Below are 23737 nucleotides of genomic sequence, written 5' to 3' on the forward strand. Positions count from 1 at the left end.
GTGAGTAAACATATAGAAAGACAAAACACCAACATACAAAGAAAAAACATTTACGACAGATCCTTACAGCTTGATCAATATATGAAACAGTATAGAATACCTGGCAAATGCAGGGGTGGAAAAACTTACGTGCAAGGACTAGCATATGTCCTTGGCAAAAACCTCCTTGCCAACGTTACTTGCTCCAGTTGTCACCATATAATTTATTCATTTTATTAAAAAAATAATAAATTATTTAAACATATTATGTACGTCCAAACTTTTTAATTAATACAATAAAATATAAATAGATATTATGTGCCCAAACTTTTTAATTAATACAATAAAATACAAAAGTAATCAATTAAATTATACCAATAAATTATGATTTTTTTTATTTTATTTAAAAAAATTACCGCGGACGGTTGCTTATTAAAAAAATATATTGTTGTTCAAAAATATAAAACATAGATTATAATTTTATTAAAATATATAAAATAGAAATAGTGAAAAGGTTATCACTGGTCCTCCTGCTTATTATTCTTCATGCCATCTTTTATCCCTTCGCCGACCCCACCTGTCAAAATCACTTGCAAGTTGCAAGGAAGGTTATAAATGAGAAGGTTCCTCTTTTTTTTTTTTATTTATTTATTTATTTATTTTAAGTGAATAAATCGCGTCGATTAAAAAAATTAAAAGATACTGTCAACATTTTCACTAGATGTGGAAGACAAATCTATTAAAAGAGAAACAAAGAGTCCTCCCTGACCTGACCCAACAACAACTACTCCCGACTAAAACCCTGAGCCACCTCAATCGCGGACTCCTCCTACCCCAGCGGACAGGTCAGGAGAACTTTAAAAGTTGCTACCGATCGAGAAAATAGAATCGTCCAACTTCGCTCTCAAGCCCTCAGGAGCTACAGAGAACCAAGATAAAATCATACAATCAGTGGTCATCCTCTTCTTGTTCTTCTACTTGAGATTATTTGTGGAATAGTATAAATTTGACATACTCAAGGTTAGGTTCTGGTACCAATCACAAAGCAATCACTGAGCAATCAATTACCTTGGCAGAAATTCACAGAGAGAGGGAGATAGAGAAAGAGACTCCCCTGTTGTTACACGCGTTTTCCATATATGCCAGAGAAGGTGGACTAGTACAAGTTTGATATAGTCAAGCTGGCCCTCAAATAAGATGTGGTCCATGACAAAATTTCTTGACATGGCAACACACCTAAGCTAATGGGCACTATATGGACTAGTCTTCAACCTTTTGCAGGCCTCAAAGCTCAAGCCAATTCAATCTTTTATATACAAATTAAATATTTTCCAGCAACAGGGGAAGATAAAGGAAGCAGAAGTTTGAGATATGTCTTTCTGTTTGCTTGTACATGTGTTATTAGTGTTCTTGTTCTGTAGTAGTAGTACACCTTCAATACTAGCCTTGAATGGCAGCTTGCCTGGCTGCCCTGACAAGTGTGGCAACGTCACCATCCCCTACCCCTTCGGCATCTCTGGCTGTAGCCTCTCCACCGGCTTCGACATCACATGCAACGACACCTACAATCCACCAAAGCCATTCACTGGCAGCCTCGGGATATTTGATATCACAGATGATGTGGTCAACGTCAACTTCACAATCGCTGGTGGTGACTACTGTAGTGGCGGCACTTTCTCTACTTGGATGCGGCTTGGTGGTGATCAATATCCCTTCACCTTCTCTCAAACCAGAAACATGTTCACCGCCATCGGCTGTGACACGCTCGCCGTCTTCTACGATGCCTGGAATACGACGTCCTCCATCAGTGGCTGTGTCTCTATGTGCAGTAACATGTCCAGCATCGACAACGGGACATGCTCCGGCAATGGCTGCTGTCAAACCTCCATCCCCACGGGTCTCAAACGCCTTTATGTTAAGCTAGACACTATAAGTGACAAAATTGGTACCTTAAATGGCTATAATTTCACTCAAACTATCACCGATTGTAGCAAAGCTTTCCTGGTGGATAAGGAATGGTTTCTGTTTCAAACCTCATTCCTCAAGTCCTTCAATCGAAGGAAAGTTCCGGTTGTGTTAGACTGGGCCATTGGAAAACAGAAATGCGACGTGGCCAAAAAAAAGTACACTGATTATGCATGCATGGGCAACACTCAGTGTGTGGACTCTGCCAACGGCCTTGGTTACCGCTGTAGCTGCCTCCCTGGATACCAAGGGAACCCTTACCTTCCTGCTTATCGTGGTGGTTGCCAAGGTATGACTACATACTCTTCCATTCCGAATCTTTGATAACTACCTAGCTAGGCATACTAATATATATATGTATACATATGTGTGTGTAGTATTGATATCAGTAGTAATCATTTAGAAAAACACAACTGACTAGCATTATCATTCCTTCTTAATTTAAATATATATGGGATTCTCGTTCAGATATAAACGAGTGTGATAGTGATCAAAAGACCCACAACTGCTCTATGCTCTGTGTAAACACTCCCGGAAGCTACTACTGTTCATGTCCACATGGCTACGATGGAGATGGTAAAATCAATGGTACAGGATGCACCAAAAAATCCAAACTACTACAAATTGTTCTCGGTGAGCTAATACTTTATCCTCCTTTTATGCACACGCAAATATATCTATCTATCTATATATATATATATAGAAATAACTGATACGATGATTTTACTCATCACTGATCTGAACATAAAAATTAGGTTGTGCTTTGGGTTCCTTGCTTTTTCTTATGGTTGGTATTTGGTTATCATACTGGGCAACAAGGAATAGAAGGATGAACAAGCTAAGAGAGAAATTCTTCGAACAAAACGGTGGATTGCTCATGCAACAACTGCTCTCTTCACACAACAGAGGATCCAAATCCGCACGCATCTTCACCGAAAACGAACTTGATCTTGCCACAGACAACTACAATGAAAGCCGAATCCTGGGCCAAGGAGCCCACGGCATTGTCTACAAAGGAATCCTGGCAGACAGCCAAATTGTGGCCATTAAAAAGTCTAAATTCATGGACAACAACAACAACAACGAAATCAATCAGAAGGACCAGTTTATCAATGAGGTGTTCATCCTCTCACAAGTGATCCACAAGAATGTGGTGAAGATCTTGGGTTGTTGCTTTGAGACACCAGTACCACTACTCGTGTACGAGTATGTCCCCGGGGGAACTCTTTACCATCATATCCACAAACAAAGGGGCTCACTTTCATGGAGTACTCGCTTGAAAATCGCCACAGAAACCGCTGATGCATTGTCCTACCTTCACTCTGCCACTGAAATACCAATCTTGCACAGAGATGTCAAGTCTGCAAACATTCTTCTTGATGACAACTGCATGGCCAAAGTATCAGACTTTGGAGCTTCCAGACTGATACCACAAGATACAGACAACATGACAACAATGGTTCAGGGAACACTTGGGTACTTGGATCCAGAGTATCTCCACACTGGAGTGCTGACAGAGAAGAGCGATGTTTATAGCTTCGGAGTACTCCTTGCTGAGCTCCTAACAGGGGAGCAGTCAATTTCATTTAAAAGAAAAGAGGAGGAGATGAACTTAGGCATGTATTTTCTTATGAAGATGAAAGCAGACACACTGTTTGATATACTAGAACCAAGAGTAAAGACTGAGGCCAAACAAGAGCAATTGCAGGGAGTGGCTGAGTTGATAAAGAGATGCCTTAAGATCAAAGGGGATGAGAGGCCAACAATGAAAGCTGTGACCTTGGAGCTTGAGCGTTTGAAAAGCCAAGATGAGGATAGCCTGCATGAATGGCCATTGAATGAGGGTGGAGTGGATGAGAGCTTGGTTGTCAAAACAAAAAGGTTTTACAATTGGAATAGGTTTGAGGATGAAAGCTTGCTCCGTGGATCAATTTGGTCTTATAATACTTCAGATCTTGAGACAGGGAATTCAAGTGATCAGCTGGTAGGTTCAAGTTCAACCATGCCCTTATCTAGCAGCACTACGAAGACTGAAATCATGCTGACTTCACTGGGACCAAAGATGAAGTGATTATTTTTAGATAATAGCTGGTTAGATTTGTCACGCCCCCGAACCCTAGGCAGTTGACAAACGGCACGCATACTCTGATGTCGTGACCAAGTAGACGCAAGCGCCCAAAACCCGTCTCACACTAGATAAAACAACCTTTAACAAATACATTAACTTTCAAAAACAACATAGAGGCACAATACTCGATATATAATAGAAGCGAAAACAAGTTGTCTCACAAGACATTAAACATAAGACATAAGTTCTAGGTTCACAACAAGAAAGTTTATTAACTTGAAAAATGACTAGGCGGCGACTTGCTCAACGACCCCGCTAAACTGCCCACCACCCAACCCTACTCCCCGATCCGAAAGATAGAGAGAACAACTTAATGAGCTTGGGAGCCCAGTAAGCAACCACTAAAAACATCGGGATCACAAAAATGTTCATTAGTTTTTAAAAGTGTACAAAATGTAACAAAGCGAAATAAATATCAAAAATGAAATCCGAAATCGAATTAAATCATAACTGATTTAGTTTATCAAAAATAACAAGCATATATGTCCCCCAAACATCTAATGCCAAAAACAAAATATCATAACTCATTTATTTAAACTCGGTGACCCGAAAGTCGGATTTTTAGAACTCATAGGTTTACCCTCGGTGACCCAGCCGAATATCGAGCTCGTTATTCTTCACCGACGGAACGGTGCGAAACTATAGTTTCTATGTCGAGACGATGTCGACACGGTCGGGTGTTTAACCCCCAGTGACGGGGGTTATTGCATTGTTAATTGGGGACTCACGAATTTCTATACAAAAAATATATCATGTCCAAAATTATCGTCAACACAACAATGAAATTTGGTGATCCCGTTTTTCTAATGAAAATAATTCTAATTATTTCAAAATGAGTTAGATGCCAATATGTGGTAAGAATAAGTAAAAATTTAATAAAGCGGTAACCACATTATTTAAAATATAAGTAATCCATAACGGAATGGATATTTAAAAATTATAAATCAAGATTTATGCAACCATTTCAATCTTTTAAATAGCCATTGTCTCTAGAAGTTCAAAAGTAAAATAAAATAAGAATATATAATATATTAACAGAACAATGGCAGTCAAGTTTAGAATCAATTAAATAAACAAATAAATATATAAATAAAAATCTATAAATTCTGAAGATAATGGTAGATACAGTATTTTAACCCAAAACATTTAAACATAACACCATGAATGGTTTTAACAATAAAACCCAAAGTAATTAAATAATTATGTGAATCATTTCGATAATTAGAAATTTATATATACATATATATAGGTTTATATGCGGTTTACTTACCTGTCTAATGCCAAAACTACAAGCACCCCAAAAATTAGACTTCCACAGAATATCCTATAATAAGATTAAAAATTCCAAGGCAATCAGAACTTCTACCACATAAATAACAAGTTTTAGTGGGATGCCATTGAACACAATTTCTAGAATATTTTATCCTATAAAAAAAAATCCATAATAATAATAATAATAATAATAATAATAATAATAATAATAATAATAATAATAATAGTGCACTCCCCTAATTATGGGTTCTAATGGCAACAGACAACCAATTATTTAAAAGTGCTTGTCATTGAATTCCAACCGAAATTACAAATTACAAATCCAAGAATAATTTGAGCAAGCTTATCAGTAAACATTTAGAAAAATAATAACAATAACAAAATCATAAAAAGAAAAACAGTAGGCTGACAACATAAGGGACACAGTGAATGGCTTCTATAATGTATTAAAATGAGATAAAAGGCAAGGCATTGTCTTTTTCATATCACTTTAAAACAAAAATCTCCATTCCCTCTCTACTATCAGCTTTTAACAACAATTAAATAATGCATTATGTGTTTGGATACCAATTTTGGACCAATATTATCATTCACTACAATCAAATGAGAACAAAAATTACCCAATCAATAGTATTCTACCAACGAGCTCTAAAAACCGGAAGCTTGCATACTAGGACAAACTGTCAACCTCGGCCATCAAATACAGTATCTATAACTGACGAAAAATATTGACATGCAAGTAAAACAAAAACAATGTTTTAACTCATAGAGAACTTGATCATGAACAAAGGCATGCAAATCAACATAGAAATTTATTGCTAAATAGCTAGTTTTATTATGAGGAAAATCAATCCACCACTTAATCCCTAGATCTAGGAAGAGAACGTTTACCTCTCAACGATAACAACACAACCCTTGACAAAGAGGCCTATCTCCGTCCTCGCCACCGGCACCACACACCCAAAAAGAGAAGAGAAGAAGAAAGAGACAAGATCTCTCTCTTTCTTGGTCCAAACGAAAATCTATATCGGGAGAAACAAAGAGGTGGCGGCTAGGGTTTGAAAACCTAATAAAATATAAAGATTAAGAAAAAATAAAATTTAATAAAAAGGAAGGTTTCTATTCCTCTTCTGTAACAGCCATGCATGCAAAAAAATTAAATGAATTAAATTTAAAACGTGTGGGGCCCACAACTCCTCCCTCCTAAAAAAAAGTTTAGTCCTCTAAACTCTTACCTGATCAGATGAAAAGATACGGATATCTTTCTCTCATCTCTGACTCTAACTCCCATGTCGCTTCACGCTCTGAATGATTGCTCCATTGAACCTTTACATAAGGAATGGTCCGTCTTTTAAAGCTTGCTCTTTGAAGTCCACGATCTTCATAGGACGCTCCTTATATGTCATATCATTGTTGAGTTCAAAGTCTGAGAACTGTATTACATGATCAGGATTTGCGATGAACTTCTTCAACATAGAAACGTGGAACACATTATGCACACGGGAAAGAGCTGGCGGTAGTGCAAGCCGGTATGCCACTTCACCAATGCGCTCTAAAATCTCAAATGGGCCAATAAATCGAGGACTGAGCTTTCCTCTAACGCCAAAACGAATGACTCCCTTGGTTGGAGCGACCCTCAAGAACACATGATCCCCCACTTCAAATTCTAAACTCCTTCTCCTCGCTATCGCGATAACTCTTCTCTGTCTACTCTGAGCCGCTGCAAACGATCTCTGATCAATCGAACTTTCTCCACTGTCATTTGTACAATCTCTGGCCCTAACAATCTTCTCTCTCCCACGTCATCCCAGCAAATAGGGGATCTGCATCTCCTGCCATATAGTGCCTCATAGGGAGCCATCTGGATGCTTGCCTGATAGCTATTGTTATAAGCAAACTCAATTAAAGGCAAGTGTCGATCCCACTGAACCCCAAAATCTAGCATACAAGCCCGAAGCATATCCTCCAAGATCCGATTCGTCCTCTCGGATCGCCCATCTGCTTTTGCGGTGAAAAGTCTGTCTGAAAGTCAACTTAGTTCCCAAAGCCTTATGCAAACTTTTCCAGAAGTGTGCCACGAACCTCAGTGTCCCGATCCGACACAATCGACACTCGGAACACCATGCGACCTCACAATTTGGTCAATGTACATCTCGCTAGCTTCTCCAAAGACATGCCAGTCTTCACGACCAAGAAATGTGCGGACTTGGTTAATCATCAACCACTACCCACACTAATCGCCGAGCATCCCTTGTGGGTTCTAGGAAAACCGGACACAAAAATCCATCGCAATATTCTCCCACTTCCACTCGGGATCGGAAGTGGTCGAAGAAAGTCCACTGGTCTCTCGATGCTCCACCTTAACTCGCTGACGAGGTTAAACAGCATGCCTACAAACCGGGCATCTCTCGCTTCATGTTATTCCACCGTAAAAGTACTCTTCGGATCCTTGTACATTTTAGTGCTTGCCGGGATGAATCGAATAAGCGGTGTAATGAGCTTCTTCCATGATTTCTTTCTTTAACTCTCGAGTCATTTGGAACATGATCCGATCTCCAAATCTCACTCGAACCATCCCTGGTGGATCCGAAATCGAACTTGAGTGCGACTTCTATCTCTCGACGAATCTTCCGAAATAGCTGTCTTCCGCTTGTGCTTCTTTAATTCTTTCCAAGAGCATAGGCCGCACCACTAAACTCGCCAAATAACCACTTGCACCTTGTAAAATCACATGTAGCTCCATTCTTCTCATATCCTCCAGGAGTGGTCTTTGGGATGTAATCAATGCAGCTACATCGCTAGAAGACTTCCCGCTTAGTGCATCGACCCACTACATTTGCCCTCCCGTGATGATAACCCGATAGTCGATCATAATCCTTTAGCAACTCCGAAACCCATCTCCTTTGTCTCATGTTCACTTTCTTTCGGGTGAAAATGTATTTGAGGCTCTTGTGATCCGTAAACACCCTCACAAGTCTCTCCATACAAATAATGCCGCCAAATCTTCGAGCGAAGATCACTGCTGCTAACTCCGTGTCATGAGTGGGATAGTTCACCTCAAACGGCTTCAACTCGCCGGATGCATAAGCCACCACATGACCATTCTGCATCAATACACACCCAAGTCCGGTTTTACAAGCATCGCTGTAAATAGTAAACCCTTCACCAGGAGACGGAAGTGTGAGAATAGGTGCAGACACCAACCCGATGCTTCAACTCTTGGAAACTCGCTCGACCGATCGGACCACTGAAATTTTGTTTCTTTCCTGGTAAGCTTTGTTAATGGTGCTGCTAAGACTGAGAACCCTTCCACAAACCGCCTATAGTAACCAGCTAACCCCAAAAAGCTACGAACCTCTGTCACACTAGTTGGCCTCTTCCATTCAACAATTGACTCAACCTTCTTAGGATCAACAGAAATCCCATCTTTGGTTATCACATGACCAAGGAAAGCTACCCCTGTCCAGCCAGAACTCACACTTAGAGAATTTTGCAAACAATTTCCTCTCTCTCAAGATGCCCAGTACAATCCTCAAGTGTTCTTCATGTTCTTCCCGACTTCGAATCACGTGAGATATCATCAATAAACACCACGACAAACCTATCCAAGAAAGGCTGGAAGGTCCGATTCATCAAATCCATAAAAGCCGCAGGAGCATTCGTCAACCCGAAAGGCATCACAAGGAATTCATAATGCCCATAACGAGTGCGAAATGCGGATTTGGACACATCTTCCGGCTTAATCTTCAACTGGTGGTATCCAGATCGAAGATCAATCTTCGAAAATATCTGTGAACCTTGTAACTGATCAAAAAGATCATCTATCCGTGGTAGTGGATACCGGTTCTTCACTGTCACCTTGTTCAGCTCCCGATAATCTATGCACAACCGCAAACTACCATCCTTCTTCTTAACAAACAACACCGGAGCACCCCACGGAGAAACACTAGGACGTATGAATCCCTTCTCCAGTAATTCCTCAAGTTGCTTCTTTAACTCCTTCAGTTCTGCAGGTGCCATCCTATAAGGAGCCTTTGATATGTGCTTCGTTCCCGGAACCAAATCAATAGCAAATTCAACTTCTCTGTCAGGAGGCAAGCCAGGAAGATCTTCGGGGAAAACATCAGAAAACTCCCTCACCACTGGAATATCCTCTAACACTGGCCCTTCTGTTTTATCTTCTAACACTGTTGCAAGAAATCCCGAGCACCCACCCAAAAGTAATTTCCGAGCCTGTAAGGCAGAAATTACACGAGGCGGTGATGCAGAATCATTCCCTAGAAAGGTGAACTCTGCTTCTCCAGGGATTTTAAAAACTACACTTTTTGCATAACAATCGACTATTGCATGGAATTTAGACAAAAAGTCCATTCCTAAGATAACATCATAGTCAGTCATGGTCATAACATGCAAACGAGCTAGCAACTCATGACCAGCAACCATAATGGGGCAATTTTCACATGCTCTATTAAGCACAACATCAACTCCTAAAGGGGTTGCAACACACAAATCATAATCCACAGCCATAACAGGCAGGGCATGCTTACGAATAAATGCAGACGAGATGAACGAATGCGTAGCTCCAGAATCAAATAATGCGCAAGCATATGCAGAGTAAACCGCTAATGTACCTGACACCACTGCATTAGAGGCGTGTGCATCCTCGTGAGTCATTGCATAAACACGCCCCTGGGTCTTTGGCCTTCCTGCTTTCTGCTGAGTTGAGGAAGTCGGCTGCTCACTAGCTACCTCTTTCCCTGCACGCTGACCTGAAGACGCTTGAGACTTGGGCGCTGACACTGCTCGAATCCCTGCGTACTAGATGTCCTCACATCGCTGAAAACACGCTGGACACCCCGAGAATACGATGCTCCATACTGCCACACTTGAAACAAGCCCCGGATATGCGTCCGCAATCTGCAGTAGCATGTGAACCTCCGCAGTAGCACATCTCGTCCCGTAACGAGGCGAAGCAGTGCAAACCCACGAGACCTCGTGTCCGCGGCCCATTCACGCTTTGGGATTCACCTTGTCTCGCCTCCAACCCTAGGCTTTCCTCCACTTCCCGATCGATGGTTCCTCCGATCGACAAAGCTTCTATCCCTCTTTTTCTCGAAACCTTCTATTTTTGATCTTTAGTATCACTCCAGACGGTGTCCAAAAGACTTGGCACGACTCACAACCTCTCGCGATAGCTAGTCAAGTGCAAGGCGCCAACCCCCTCACGAATGTGTGCCTCGCATCCTCCCTCAAAAACGCTCCGCCCTCGCCTCGATCATCATCTACCGACTCGAGCATATCTCGAAAAGTCTGCTCAAATTCCATCTCATATTCATCCACTCACATACGCCTCGAGTGAGATTGATGAACTTCTTCTCAAACCCGGACCATCTTGTCCCTTGTGAAATATTTGCGAGAAAAGAGCTTCTCTCAATCGCAACCAAGAACCAAACTGCTTTCCGACGAGGCGAAGCTCCCTTGATACCAATGATTTGCGTGGACCCTTGAGCATGTACACACCAAACCTCGGCTTTCTCTTCAAGATACACTTCATCACAAGAAAAGCCTTCTCCATTTCTTCTACCCAAACTTCCACTTCATCCGGATTAGTAGTTCCCCTCGAATGGTGGTGGACCGGATCTTTTGAATTCCATGATGGTTTTTCTCCTTAGGCTCCCAAGGAAAGGGCGAAGGAGGAGACCGTGAGTGGTGGGAGTGCTGCTGCCGACGCCCTGCTGCCTCTCGATCGTGCACCAACCCTACCACTTCTCGAACCCGGATCCATCAAAGTTTCCTCGGTTATCAACCCTATTAGTCCCTTCCTCAGTAGAATTTCGTGGTTATCAATCCTATCACTCGGGTCCCCTCCCTCGGCAGGGGATCCCACCGACAGTGAGAGGACCCTGTCCCCATCAAATCGACAACACTTCTACTAGTATCCCCTACGAGGAGGCATTCGCAAGGTAAAACCCAAATACAATCAGGCAAACTCAAACAAAAGATCCCTATCGGATCAATAACACCTAAGGATACCAATCTAAACATCCGTCAGATCACCCCTAACAAACTAAATCGGGAAGATTTTTTTGCTAGGAAACTAAGATCATAGTTAATTGAAATCAACAACTCTCGATACCACTAGATTTGTCACGCCCGAACCTAGAGCATTGACAAACGGCCGCGATACCCTACAAGGTCGCGACCAAGTAGGCACGCAAGGCCCTCAAAAACCCGCTCTCACACTAGATAAAAACAACCTTTAACAAATACATTAACTTTCAAAAACAACATAGAGGCACAATACCCGATATATAATAGAAGCAAGAAACAAGTGTCTCACAAGACATTAAACATAAGACATAAGTTCTAGGTTCACAACAAGAAAGTTTATTAACTTGAAAAATGACTAGGCGGCGACTTGCTCAACGACCCCCGCTAAACCGCTCCACCACCCAACCCTACTCCTGATCTGAAAGATAGAGAGAACAACTTAATGAGCTTGGGAGCCCAGTAAGCAACCACTAAAAACATCGGGATCACAAAAATGTTCATTAGTTTTTAAAAGTGTACAAAATGTAACAAAGCGAAATAAATATCAAAATGAAATCCAGAAATCAGAATTAAATCATAACAGATTTAGTTTATCAAAATAACAAGCATATATGTCCCCCAAACATCTAATGCCAAAACAAAATATCATAACTCATTTATTTAAACTCGGTGACCCGAGTCGGATTTTAGAACTCATAGGTTTACCCTCGGTGACCCGAGCCAGAATATCAGAAGCCGTTATTCTTCACCGACGGAACGGTGCGAAACTATAGTTTCTATGTCAGAAGTACGTGTCGACACGGTCAGTGTTTAACCCCCAGTGACAGGGTTATTGCATTGTTAATTGGGGACTACGAATTTCTATACAAAAATATATCATGTCCAAAATTATCGTCAACACAACAATGAAATTTGGTGATCCCGTTTTTCTAATGAAAATAATTCTAATTATTTCAAAATGAGTTAGATGCCAATATGTGGTAAGAATAAGTAAAATTTAATAAAGCAGGTAACCACATTATTTAAAATATAAGTAATCCATAACAGAATGGATATTTAAAATTATAAATCAAGATTTATGCAACCATTTCAATCTTTAAATAGCCATTGTCTCTAGAAGTTCAAAGTAAAATAAAATAAGAATATATAATATATTAACAGAACAATGGCAGTCAAGTTTAGAATCAATTAAATAAACAAATAAATATATAAATAAAAATCTATAAATTCTGAAGATAATGGTAGATACAGTATTTTAACCCAAAACATTTAAACATAACACCATGAATGGTTTTAACAATAAAACCCAAAGTAATTAAATAATTATGTGAATCATTTCGATAATTAGAAATTTATATATACATATATATAGGTTTATATGCGGTTTACTTACCTGTCTAATGCCAAAACTACAAGCACCCCAAAAATTAGACTTCCACAGAATATCCTATAATAAGATTAAAAATTCCAAGGCAATCAGAACTTCTACCACATAAATAACAAGTTTTAGTGGGATGCCATTGAACACAATTTCTAGAATATTTTATCCTATAAAAAAAAATCCATAATAATAATAATAATAATAATAATAATAATAATAATAATAATAATAATAATAATAATAATAATAATAATAATAATAGTGCACTCCCCTAATTATGGGTTCTAATGGCAACAGACAACCAATTATTTAAAAGTGCTTGTCATTGAATTCCAACCGAAATTACAAATTACAAATCCAAGAATAATTTGAGCAAGCTTATCAGTAAACATTTAGAAAAATAATAACAATAACAAAATCATAAAAAGAAAAACAGTAGGCTGACAACATAAGGGACACAGTAATGGCTTCTATAATGTATTAAATGAGATAAAAGGCAAGGCATTGTCTTTTCATATCACTTTTAAAACAAAATCTCCATTCCCTCTCTACTATCAGCTTTTAACAACAATTAAATAATGCATTATGTGTTTGGATACCAATTTTGGACCAATATTATCATTCACTACAATCAAATGAGAACAAAAATTACCCAATCAATAGTATTCTACCAACAGGCTCTAAAACCAGGAAGCTTGCATACGAGACAAACTGTCAACCTCGGCCATCAAATACAGTATCTATAACTGACGAAAAATATTGACATGCAAGTAAAACAAAAAAACAATGTTTTTAACTCATAGAGAACTTGATCATGAACAAAGGCATGCAAATCAACATAGAAAATTTATTGCTAAATAGCTAGTTTTATTATGAGGAAAATCAATCCACCACTTAATCCCTAGATCTAGGAAGAGAACGTTTACCTCTCAACGATAACAACACAACCCTCGACAAAGAGGCTTATCTCCGTCCCTCGCCACCCAAGCACCACACACCCCAAAAAGAGAAGAGAAGAAGAAAGAGACAAGATCTCTCTCTTTCTTTCAAACGAAAAATCTATATCGGGAGAAACAAAAGAGGCATGGCTAGGGTTTAAAACCTAATAAAATATAAAGATTAAGAAAAATAAAATTTAATAAAAAGGAAGGTTTCTATTCCTCTTCTGTAACAGCCATGCATGCAAAAAAATTAAATGAATTAAATTTAAAACGTGTGGGGCCCACATTAGCATTGTGAGTCTCTCATATGTTTGATGTTTTGTATTTTCCTATAACATCCCTTTGTTCTAAATTAAGTTTTTCCTCCGAGTGTACTAAATACAGTGGTTCGGTACCGTTCTCCTATCCAATTTTTTTGTCCACCTTCCCATCTTGTAGTCTTAGTTTAATATGTTTTGTGTGATTCACCAAATTTATTCAGAAAATAAAATATAAAAATTGCATAAACCACTAAAAAGTTCAGTATAGTGGCATAGAATTATGTGACAAACGGTGTGAGAAATTAGTAGTGGTACTAAAGGGCCGTTTGGTGTGCAGGCTTGGAGTGGGAATGAAGCCTTGATGAGCTTTAATCCCTTGTTTGTGTGTGCAGGTATGAGAGTGAGAGGGGTGTGAGGGAGGAGAGAATAACCAGTACACAAGTAATGACAATGCCCCTGAATTTGAGAGGAGTCTCATTCCTTGTTGAAGACTTGATGGTGAAATGTCAAATTTGCCCCCAAAAAGTAATTTTGCCCACGTGAAGTCTTCTTCTCCTGGTTTTTATCTCCATCTTCTGGTTTCACTGCATCTAATTAAATGGCTTTTTAATGCTCAAATAAGCAAGTAAGTTTTATTTTTAATTCTATTACTTTATATATATGTATATATTCATCAAGTAAAAAAAGATATGTATATATATATATATGTTTCTTCTATTTTGACAAAGAAACGTACAATCATGATGAATGTGTTAATATGTTGAATGTGTAATGTTGAAAATAATAACTGATTCAAATAATAAAGAGATAAATAAGTAAATTTAGTTATAAATAACAATTAAACTTAAATATATCACAACCACCTATATATTGTTATTAAAATTAATAATAAATAATTGTTAAACTTAAAAATTTAATTTAAATTTTTAATTATGATAAAAGAAATAACAATGCTTACAAAATATAGTTAAAAAATATTGACATTCTATTTACTATTTTCTACGTTTTAATCTTAATTTTAATAATAAATAATTGATAAAATAAAATATTTAATTCAAATATTTAATTATGATAATGAAAGTAAAACAATGTTTGAAATATTTTATTATTTAAAAATAAGTATTATTTTACTTAAATATGTTATTTATATATAATTCTATTTAATCCTATAAAGGGTATAATAGTCATTTTACCATATTTATCTTTTTTAACTTTTCCCATTCCCAATGAACTACTCCCTTATACCTTACCAACCAAACACACTCTTCATTCCCAATCCTCCTTCACTCCTCCTCATTTCCATTACTCTTCCACTCCTTTCCATTCCCAATCCGGAAACCAAACGGCCTCTAAGTACTCTATTTGTGGGTGCGGACTTGCAGTCCATATCTTATGTTACCAGGTGAGAAAGCACTAGTTGAAAAATCAATTTTCAACTTTTGCATAAGCCCTTAATAGTATTGTGCTTATTACATTTGTCAAAACAAAAATTAGATAAACTACAGAATGTATTAAAAATAATAGTTATACATGACTAAACTAGAAACTAGTGTGGTAGTATATTGATAAACAAAGACAAAAGTGAAAGGCCTACTCAAAACCATCAAAATTGATCAAATAAGCAAACAATGAGAGAACATGTGAGAGAAGATTCGATAAACATGACTCCAAAAGACAGTTCTATGAGAGAATTTTTCTTTCATGGCAGCGCTATTTATCGTGACTGAGTCAATGATTGTATTGATGTTCTCACATTTGCCTAAAAAAGAATATGAAAAAAAATTAAGAGTTCACTTGATGTTTAAATTAAGTTTGTGCAATATTTGTCTTTCAACGAAAATTTACATTTGAGAATATAATTTAAAAAAAAAAAATAGTTGAATCTCATTCACGTTGTTGTATTTTCAATTTTTTTTTTATCTCCATTGTTACGTAATTGTATTTTCATTCTTCATAAGTAATCGTTAAAAATTATAAAAATAATAAGAAATAAAACCATTAGATATCTTACCCTTTATTCACATAAATTTGTTAATTTTTCTTTTCCTTTCAAGCTCTTTGTCCATCTTCAAAATGCTTGAACATTAAAATTGATCCAAGTGTTATTTAATTTTATTTTTTTAAATAAAGTGGATAGATCTATGTGTTTTTTTAATAATTTTTTTTTTCCAATTCGGTTAGAAGCTATATATATATTGCACCAAATTACAAAAGTACATGAATGAAAAGCTGTTAACTATATATATATCTAGTGAGGTTACAATAAATTGTCCATTTTAAAATAAGTAATCCTATTGTACATTTCTTTTAAGCTAGAAGTCAATGATAAGAGTGATGAATGATGAATTGAATCGTTGACGTATGTCGGTATGTGATGCGCTTAGTGATAGATTTCCCTGCATTTATTTCTTGACCTCTGACGTAAGTTGGGCCAATTATTTTGTGGAAAAAAAAGACACAGAGGACAAAAGCCATGTTCTCATTCATTTACATCTTAAGAAATGGTGGAGAATTTCTGGCCACTCAAAACACCTCGTCAAAGAGCATGTTTGGAATTTGGAATTCACATGGAAAGAGACGATTGAAACCAAACCGAGTTTGGTTTGGTGGTATTGGCTTTGATAAAAAAAGATGTTTTATAAAAATTTTTAATGTTTGAAGTTGATGTTAGACACGGTGGTGTCAAAAGAAATATGTGGCCAATGACCTTTGGGTCTATTGGTAGATAGGGTCGATCGATGAGCCTCCATCTGAGTGCGTGAGAGCTCGATTCTCACTGAGCGACATTTTTTAGTAGTCATGAATAGTGGCTATGTATGGGTGGTTCCAGTACCACGTGAGTCAACCACATCCCCATTTATTCCACCGGCGCTGCGACGTCCCCTGGATCTTTAGTGGGTTCACCGCTCCTCTTTCCCAAAAAAGAAATATGTGGGAATGGTCTTGGTAGCACAATTTTTATGTCGGCCAAGTAAGCATGAATCGAATGATCAATTTTCGGTGATTTGCACGCTCTAACATCTTGAAAAATGGTGGAGAATTCCTGGCCACTCAAAACACTTTGTCGAGGTGTATGCTTGGAATTTGGAACTCATATGGAAAAAGATAATTGAAACTAAGGGGTTGTTTGGTTGGTAGTAAATCAAATTACATATAAGTAGGTTTACAATTTAAGTAAAAATGTTGTATTTCAACTTACATTATTGTTGTTTGGTTTGATGTAAGTGAAAATATTGTATTTACTTTTTATGTATTTAGTTTGATGTAAGTGTGAGAGATATAGTCACCATGTAAGTGATATAGTGAGATGACCTCCATTAGTTTTATTACTAATTATTTAATATTTGTCATCAAAATTAATTTAATCCAAAATAATTAGTTAACTTAATACGATATTTATTTAATGTAAAAATATTTAATATTTTTTTAAAAATTATTATTAAATTTAATTAACAAATAATATTTTTTTAACATAAAATTACATTACAAAATATTTAAATCCAAATATAAGATCATTATAATTCATCCGATTATAGCCTTCAATATTTAATATTAACCATATTATTTTTGTATATAGCAACACCTAATACGTATTCATCCAAAACATAAAAACATTAAAAAAATCCATAAAAAATCATTGTTTGAAATTACAACATCTAAAATCCATCAAAGTTAAAAAAAATACAATATACCAAAAAATAAAATAAAATACAACACAATATTTGTCTCAACCACAAAACAGAATAAAATACAAAATGAGATTCATCCAAACAAATAAAAGCAATAGAAACACATAACTCTAAAAGCAAAAACAATTAAAGCAACCAATTCTTTTACACTACTGAGAATAGAACAATGAACATGTTTAAAAAAAGAACATTTTAAAAAAAAATCACAGCTAAGGAAGATTGATATACATAGAAAGTAAACAAGTTTATCCATGGTAATGAAAACTTCATTCTACGAAATCATACAAAATTACATCATCAATGCAAGCATTTTTAACCTAATTCACATCCACATAAACAGAAATGAAGCATGGCTGAGAATTGGGTTCAAAAGTGAGCCCTTTAGGATGAGGCAGTAGTGCTCTAGCACGGTGTCTGTCTTCTGAGCATCATAGTAGTCCTGGAGAACAAGGTTGTGAGTAATGATGGTGGGGGTGATGCTGACCTGGGTGATGAATTGGTGGAGGGAGAGGAGATCATTGTGGCGATTATGGCGGAGAAGGGATGGAGGACAGCGTTGCAGGTGAAGACAATGGGCCAATAGTTGAAGTAGATGGAGTGGCGAACGAGGAGGCCTTGTCGAGATCGTTCTCGTGGATAAGGATGAGGATGTGATTGTGGAGGGCCAGACGCTTGGCGGAAAGAACCGATAGGATCTCAAGAAGCTTGGGAAAGTTGGGATTTGGGGTTGTCTTGGAAAGGATGCGTTCGTTGTTGAGAGTGTTTGGGAGAGGAGGGGTAGAAGGAGGAGAGAAGGGTTCCATGGGGAGACGGCGCTTGTGGCGGCGGCATTCTGCGGTGCCTTCTTCAGTGAATGTGAAGAAGTCTGTGAGGATTGGCTGAGATTTTGTTGGGTGATAGAAGCTGTCTGTGAAAAATAGGGTGATTGTAAGCTCCATTGAGAATTGTTTTACACTATTTCAACTCACAACCATTTTTGTTGTGAGTTGAATTACTAGAAAATGGGGATGAGAAGTAACTTGAATCACATGTGAAATGTACTTTTACCCCAAACCAAACACCAAAAGGTAATTTTTACATGTAAAACTAGTTACTTCACTGCTACTTACACCTAGTTACTATCAACCAAACAATCCCTAAATGCACGTGGCTACGCTACAAAAGATGTTTTATAAAAATTTTTATTGTTTAAGTTTGAAATACATCAGATATAGTAGTGTTAAAAGGAATATATGGGAATGGGCTTGTAGCACAATCTCCATGTCTACCGGGTAAGTGAGTACTAATCAAATGATCAATTCCTGGTGATTCATACCCTTCTAACAAGTGACTTATCCACTTTGTAAGATGTTAGTGGCGTGCGTCCAATTTAGCAAACAAACTTCAAATAGTCTGATTGTTAATCAAGATATTATAGTCACTAATAAACAATTTATTCATATAATTTTTTTAATAACCTTAATATCATTGTTACGGAGTTATATAGCCTAATGTTAATAAGAATAAGGCTTGAGGCAGTGACTCCTTCAATGCAACATTCAATCAGGGAAACTGTCACGCCCTTAACCCGGTTCTCCGGACCCAGTGTGCTAACAAATGGAGGCATACCCATGGGACGAAACCCAATAAGCATGCCAGGACTTAGAACTATTCTCACAACAGACATATAACTTCAAAATTACAACTACAAATACCAACTGAATATAAGAGGTTCAAATACAAAGAGATTTTTTGAAACAAAATTCACATACTAATACAAACATAACGACAACTCATTTAATAGGGAACACAAGCTCTCACTAATCAAGTAAGTTGCCCATCGAAATATTTACTCGTGATATGAAAGAAATTTAACAACAGATTATAAGCTTGACATCCTAGTAAGTAACCCACTAAAATAACTAGGATAGTATGAAATTTCAAAAATTCAGAATAAAAAAAATCATATAAGATATTACAAATATTTATCCAAAATATAGTTTATAAAACCAAAATAGTTCAACAAAAATACAATTCAATAGCAAACAAAGATATATGTCTCCAAATAACTATAGCCAAAACAAAATATTAGAGATCATTTATTTAAACTCAGTGAACCGAGTCAGATTTTCAGAGCTCATTTATTTACCCTCGGTGAACCAAGCCAGATTAATAGAGGCCGTTATTCTGCACCGACGGAACGGTGTGAAACTATAATTTCTTATCAGAGTCAAAGGTTCATGTCGACATGGTCAATGTTTAACCCCTAGTGACAGGGTTAATGTCTAGTTAATTAGAGACAAAACGAATTTATGTCAAAATAAATTCTTATCTGAAAATCAAATAAAATATCAGTGCAGAACAGATTTGTAGAATAATTTGTCAAGCAAACATATAAATCCCATTTCTTTACAGTAAAAATAATCCAGTTATATTTAAAACAATTTACAAACATAATAGTTCAAAGATTAACAAATATTATCAAAATATGGGAGTTTATATATATATATATATATATTATGCCAAAGTAGATAAATCATATATATATATATATATATATATATATATATATATATATATATATATATATATATATATATATTTGCCAAACTAGATAAACCACATATATTAATAAATAAATAAATAAATAGAGAATATACAGCAAGTACAAGAAGGAAACACAACGGGGTACAAACACTGTTTGAGCAAACAAACAAATAAAGTCCATAATATACATTTTTGTTCAAAGTAAATGTTAATCAATTACCGTATACTGAGAGATAAATGATGAGTTCATATAGAAATTTTTAAAAAATAATTAAAATGCCATGAAGAAAAAAAAAAAACTAAACCTTATCAACTTTATATATATATAAAAATAGATAATCCATAATTTCTTAGCGCATAAAGCTAGCCAGCATTTTTTTTTAAATAATAAACGACAAGTGCTCTTTTTTATGAATATAAATAATACCGAACCATACTGAACCCCGAATGTACAGTGTATATACAGTACAAGAATAATATAAGAATCCTGGGTGAACAGTGTATGAACAGTACGGGGAACAGTACTGCCGGAGGAGATATTTGAACCGATGATCTCCCTTTTTACAATTTGGTGTCATACCATTGAGCTATCCAATGGTTGATAGCTAGTCAAGGCTTAGTTTGTTGAAGTTGGTGAGGGAATTAAGAAAACTAAAACTGTATTTGATTATTGTAATTAAGTCTTTCAAATTTTTTTTTTTTTCTAATCTTCAGAATAGTAGATATCCAAGACTATACAATCAATTTTCATTATAAAGAAATATAATTGAGGTACACAACAATTAAAAAAAAAGTAGTTTCGCTTAATTTTCAACAAATTGTTTACTTTTAAAATTTAAGCAATGCTTTTAAAAAAAGATAAGCAATGTCCACTAGAAAAAAAAATAATTTTAGAAATACATAAAACAACCTAGCTACCATGAGAGCCTAAAAAAATAACAAAAATAAAATTTGATTTTTTGGTTAATTATAAAATGTCTTTCAATTAGATTAAGCTTGTGCATTGATTTCCCATCTAAAGTTTACTCCAATCAAATATTTAATTAGTGAAATATTTGCATGAAGTATAGAATAATATAATAAATAATTTAATTCTCATTTATCCCATTTTTCTCATGTGAGAAACTGAATTTTTTTTTCTCGCAATAATGATTGAGGATTACACAGTGCAGTAAAACATTTGACTTTGGCAAGAGGGGGAAAATTCAATTCTCTCGCTTAATACGTAGTTAAGGAGAAGTAATAAAAAATGTGTGCACATGCGTTGCTTTGTTCACACATTTTTAAAAAAAAAAATTGAGCATCGTCCCTTCTCTGTATTTATAAAAATTAAATAGATAATTTAATTTTAATTGGGAAGTGTTAGTGCAACCGCAATATTATTGGCATGATTTGACACATAGTCTGTTGCAGCTCCCTGCAAAACTAGGCCCAAATCCTGCAGTTTTATAAGATATAATAATCCAGACACCACACCAGCAAGTAACCTTGATTGATGAGAAAAAAACAAGTACAATTAACAAGTAAGATCAAGGGAAAACTCCGATGACCTCAACCCACAGATCAGGGGAAAACTCCCGGAGATCTCAACCTACGGATTAGGGGAAAACTCCCGATGATCTGAATTACAATAGGAACCAGGACACTGCTGAAAAGGAAAGGAAAAAAGAGGAAAGAGCGTGACTTCTTGATACTTCCTTTCAATCTGGAGATAACCCTAGGTTATATGTAATTGTATTCTCTTCTGATCATTGTAATGACACACTTGCCCTCACCGCCACAATGTAACAAATCTCTAGTTGAGAGGGTAACTTATGTCATTTGCTCACTGTCACATGGCTGTTTTACCCTTCCTTCCTCACTATGAGCCAGGGCCAACTAATGTAAATTGCCATCCATTCCGATATGCTTCTTCTGTGCAATTACCCAAACGCCCTCCAGCTCCTTAGTATTGAATAACTTGAAGCGGCCCTTAACGTCTTTGCTTCATCAGAATCAAACTCATTTCCCTCTTATTCTACTTCTTTACTTCTGTAACAAAATATGATATGACTCTGCTGGTCTGTAACATGGTCAAGATGACATGGCAATCTATGCGACATGGCAAAATTGATGACATGGAGAGTATGGTGACATGGCAAGGAGTTTTGGCTTGCAAGGCAAGACATCTTGAAGATCTTGGTGGAGTTATTCAAGACCATATTTAGGAGATGTGATTGAAGATTAAATATGGAATGAAGACTAATTGAAGATTTGATTTGAAGAATCCTTGATGAAGATTGATTGAAGTCTATTAAGGGCAAGATTTGAGGACCAAACTTGGGTGAATTGAAGATCAAGTTTGGCAAGTTTCATGAAGACGCACAAGGACGTGAGCCCCTTGCGAGGGGACTGCGTGATGAGGAACTGAGGAGGTAGGCTAGTTGCTGGCAGTCGAGATCGGGAGATTTGGCTGCATCGACTCGGACTAAGCTTGACCGGGAGGTTGATGGGTCTTGAGGTTGTCTACAACGTAACCAGAACTCAGTCAAGTCAGCAGTCAGGGCCATGTTGCAACAACTAATTTCAGAAAGTTTTTAAATTAGTAGCCGCGGAGATTCCAAAAGAGGTATATGCTATATTTGGGACTTTGAGGCGTCTATATAAGCTACCTTGCTCGTAGATTGTAAGGGTGACTCTTGTAGGAGAGTGAGCGAGCACTAAACAATCTAGAGAGGATAGTGATCTTCATTGTTTGAGAGTGTGAGTGTTTGTACTCATGTATTTTTACCTCTTTTAGTGGATTGTTTATCTCCGGGCTTGGCCCCCCAGATGTAGGCGAGTGGACGTCGAACTGAATTACCAATCTTGTGTGTCTCCTTCTTGTTTTGTTTGTGTGAACTTTCTTTGATTGTTTGTGTGAGATCTATGAGTGCTTGTGTATTCCCTAAAACCCACAAACCACACCGGTAGAACTAACAGGAAGCCTAGTCAACAATTGCCAAGGTCGTACATCAACTCCACTTCAAAAGCACTGAATTGCTCCTTTGTATTAAAAATATTGTGATCGTTGCTTTTTGATACTGTATATTTTATTATTGTTTGCAATGGATATAGCATTAGTAAATAAAAAAACAAATAATTTAGTGTTTGGTTTATAAAATTATAGTAAAATATATAGATAGTTATCAAATTATTTGGGTAATTCTATTTAGATCATAAAATTATAAAGAATTCCAGTTGGATTACTAAACTTTAGTATTATTGTTAACTGGATTACTAGTGCTCATGTCATTAACGACATGCTGGCGTGGCGATGCATATCATCAATTTCTCACCATGTCAATACTGCCATATGGTTAATTAAAAAGAAAATCATTTTTCACACTAATACTTCTTTGTGGCTAATGATGCCACGTGGAAAGCCACATCACGTAACAATGCCATGTCAATGCATCGTAAAATGGGTAACTTGTAGCACCAGGTTAGCACGCTGTTAACGGGGTAACTTAATTAAAATTTTTATAATTCTGTAACCCAAATAAAAGTACCCGAATAATTGAGTT

The 23737-nt window shown here is 36.6% G+C and overlaps 1 protein-coding gene across 1 annotated transcript; it reads left to right on the forward strand.

Annotated features, from left to right (window-relative positions):
- The first annotated feature begins 1061 nt into the window (after positions 1-1061).
- Positions 1062-14126, forward strand: LOC120264267 (wall-associated receptor kinase 2-like). Its single transcript, XM_039272068.1, has 4 exons — positions 1062-2233; positions 2413-2577; positions 2700-4040; positions 14008-14126. The coding sequence occupies exons 1-3, from the start codon at positions 1351-1353 to the stop codon at positions 4013-4015; spliced, it is 2364 nt and encodes a 787-aa protein (XP_039128002.1). The 5' UTR covers positions 1062-1350; the 3' UTR covers positions 4016-4040; positions 14008-14126.
- Positions 14127-23737: the final 9611 nt, after the last annotated feature.

This window comes from Dioscorea cayenensis, chromosome 7 (assembly GCF_009730915.1).
Source record: "Dioscorea cayenensis subsp. rotundata cultivar TDr96_F1 chromosome 7, TDr96_F1_v2_PseudoChromosome.rev07_lg8_w22 25.fasta, whole genome shotgun sequence".
In the NCBI taxonomy this organism is placed as follows: domain Eukaryota; kingdom Viridiplantae; phylum Streptophyta; class Magnoliopsida; order Dioscoreales; family Dioscoreaceae; genus Dioscorea; species Dioscorea cayenensis.

Coding starts and splice junctions, on each gene's coding strand:
- LOC120264267 (XM_039272068.1), top strand. CDS start 1,351: ATGTCTTTCTGTTTGCTTGTACATGTGTTATTAGTGTTCTTGTTCTGT. Junction 2,234..2,412: donor TTATCGTGGTGGTTGCCAAG/GTATGACTACAT, acceptor ATTCTCGTTCAG/ATATAAACGAGTGTGATAGT. Junction 2,578..2,699: donor ACTACTACAAATTGTTCTCG/GTGAGCTAATAC, acceptor CATAAAAATTAG/GTTGTGCTTTGGGTTCCTTG.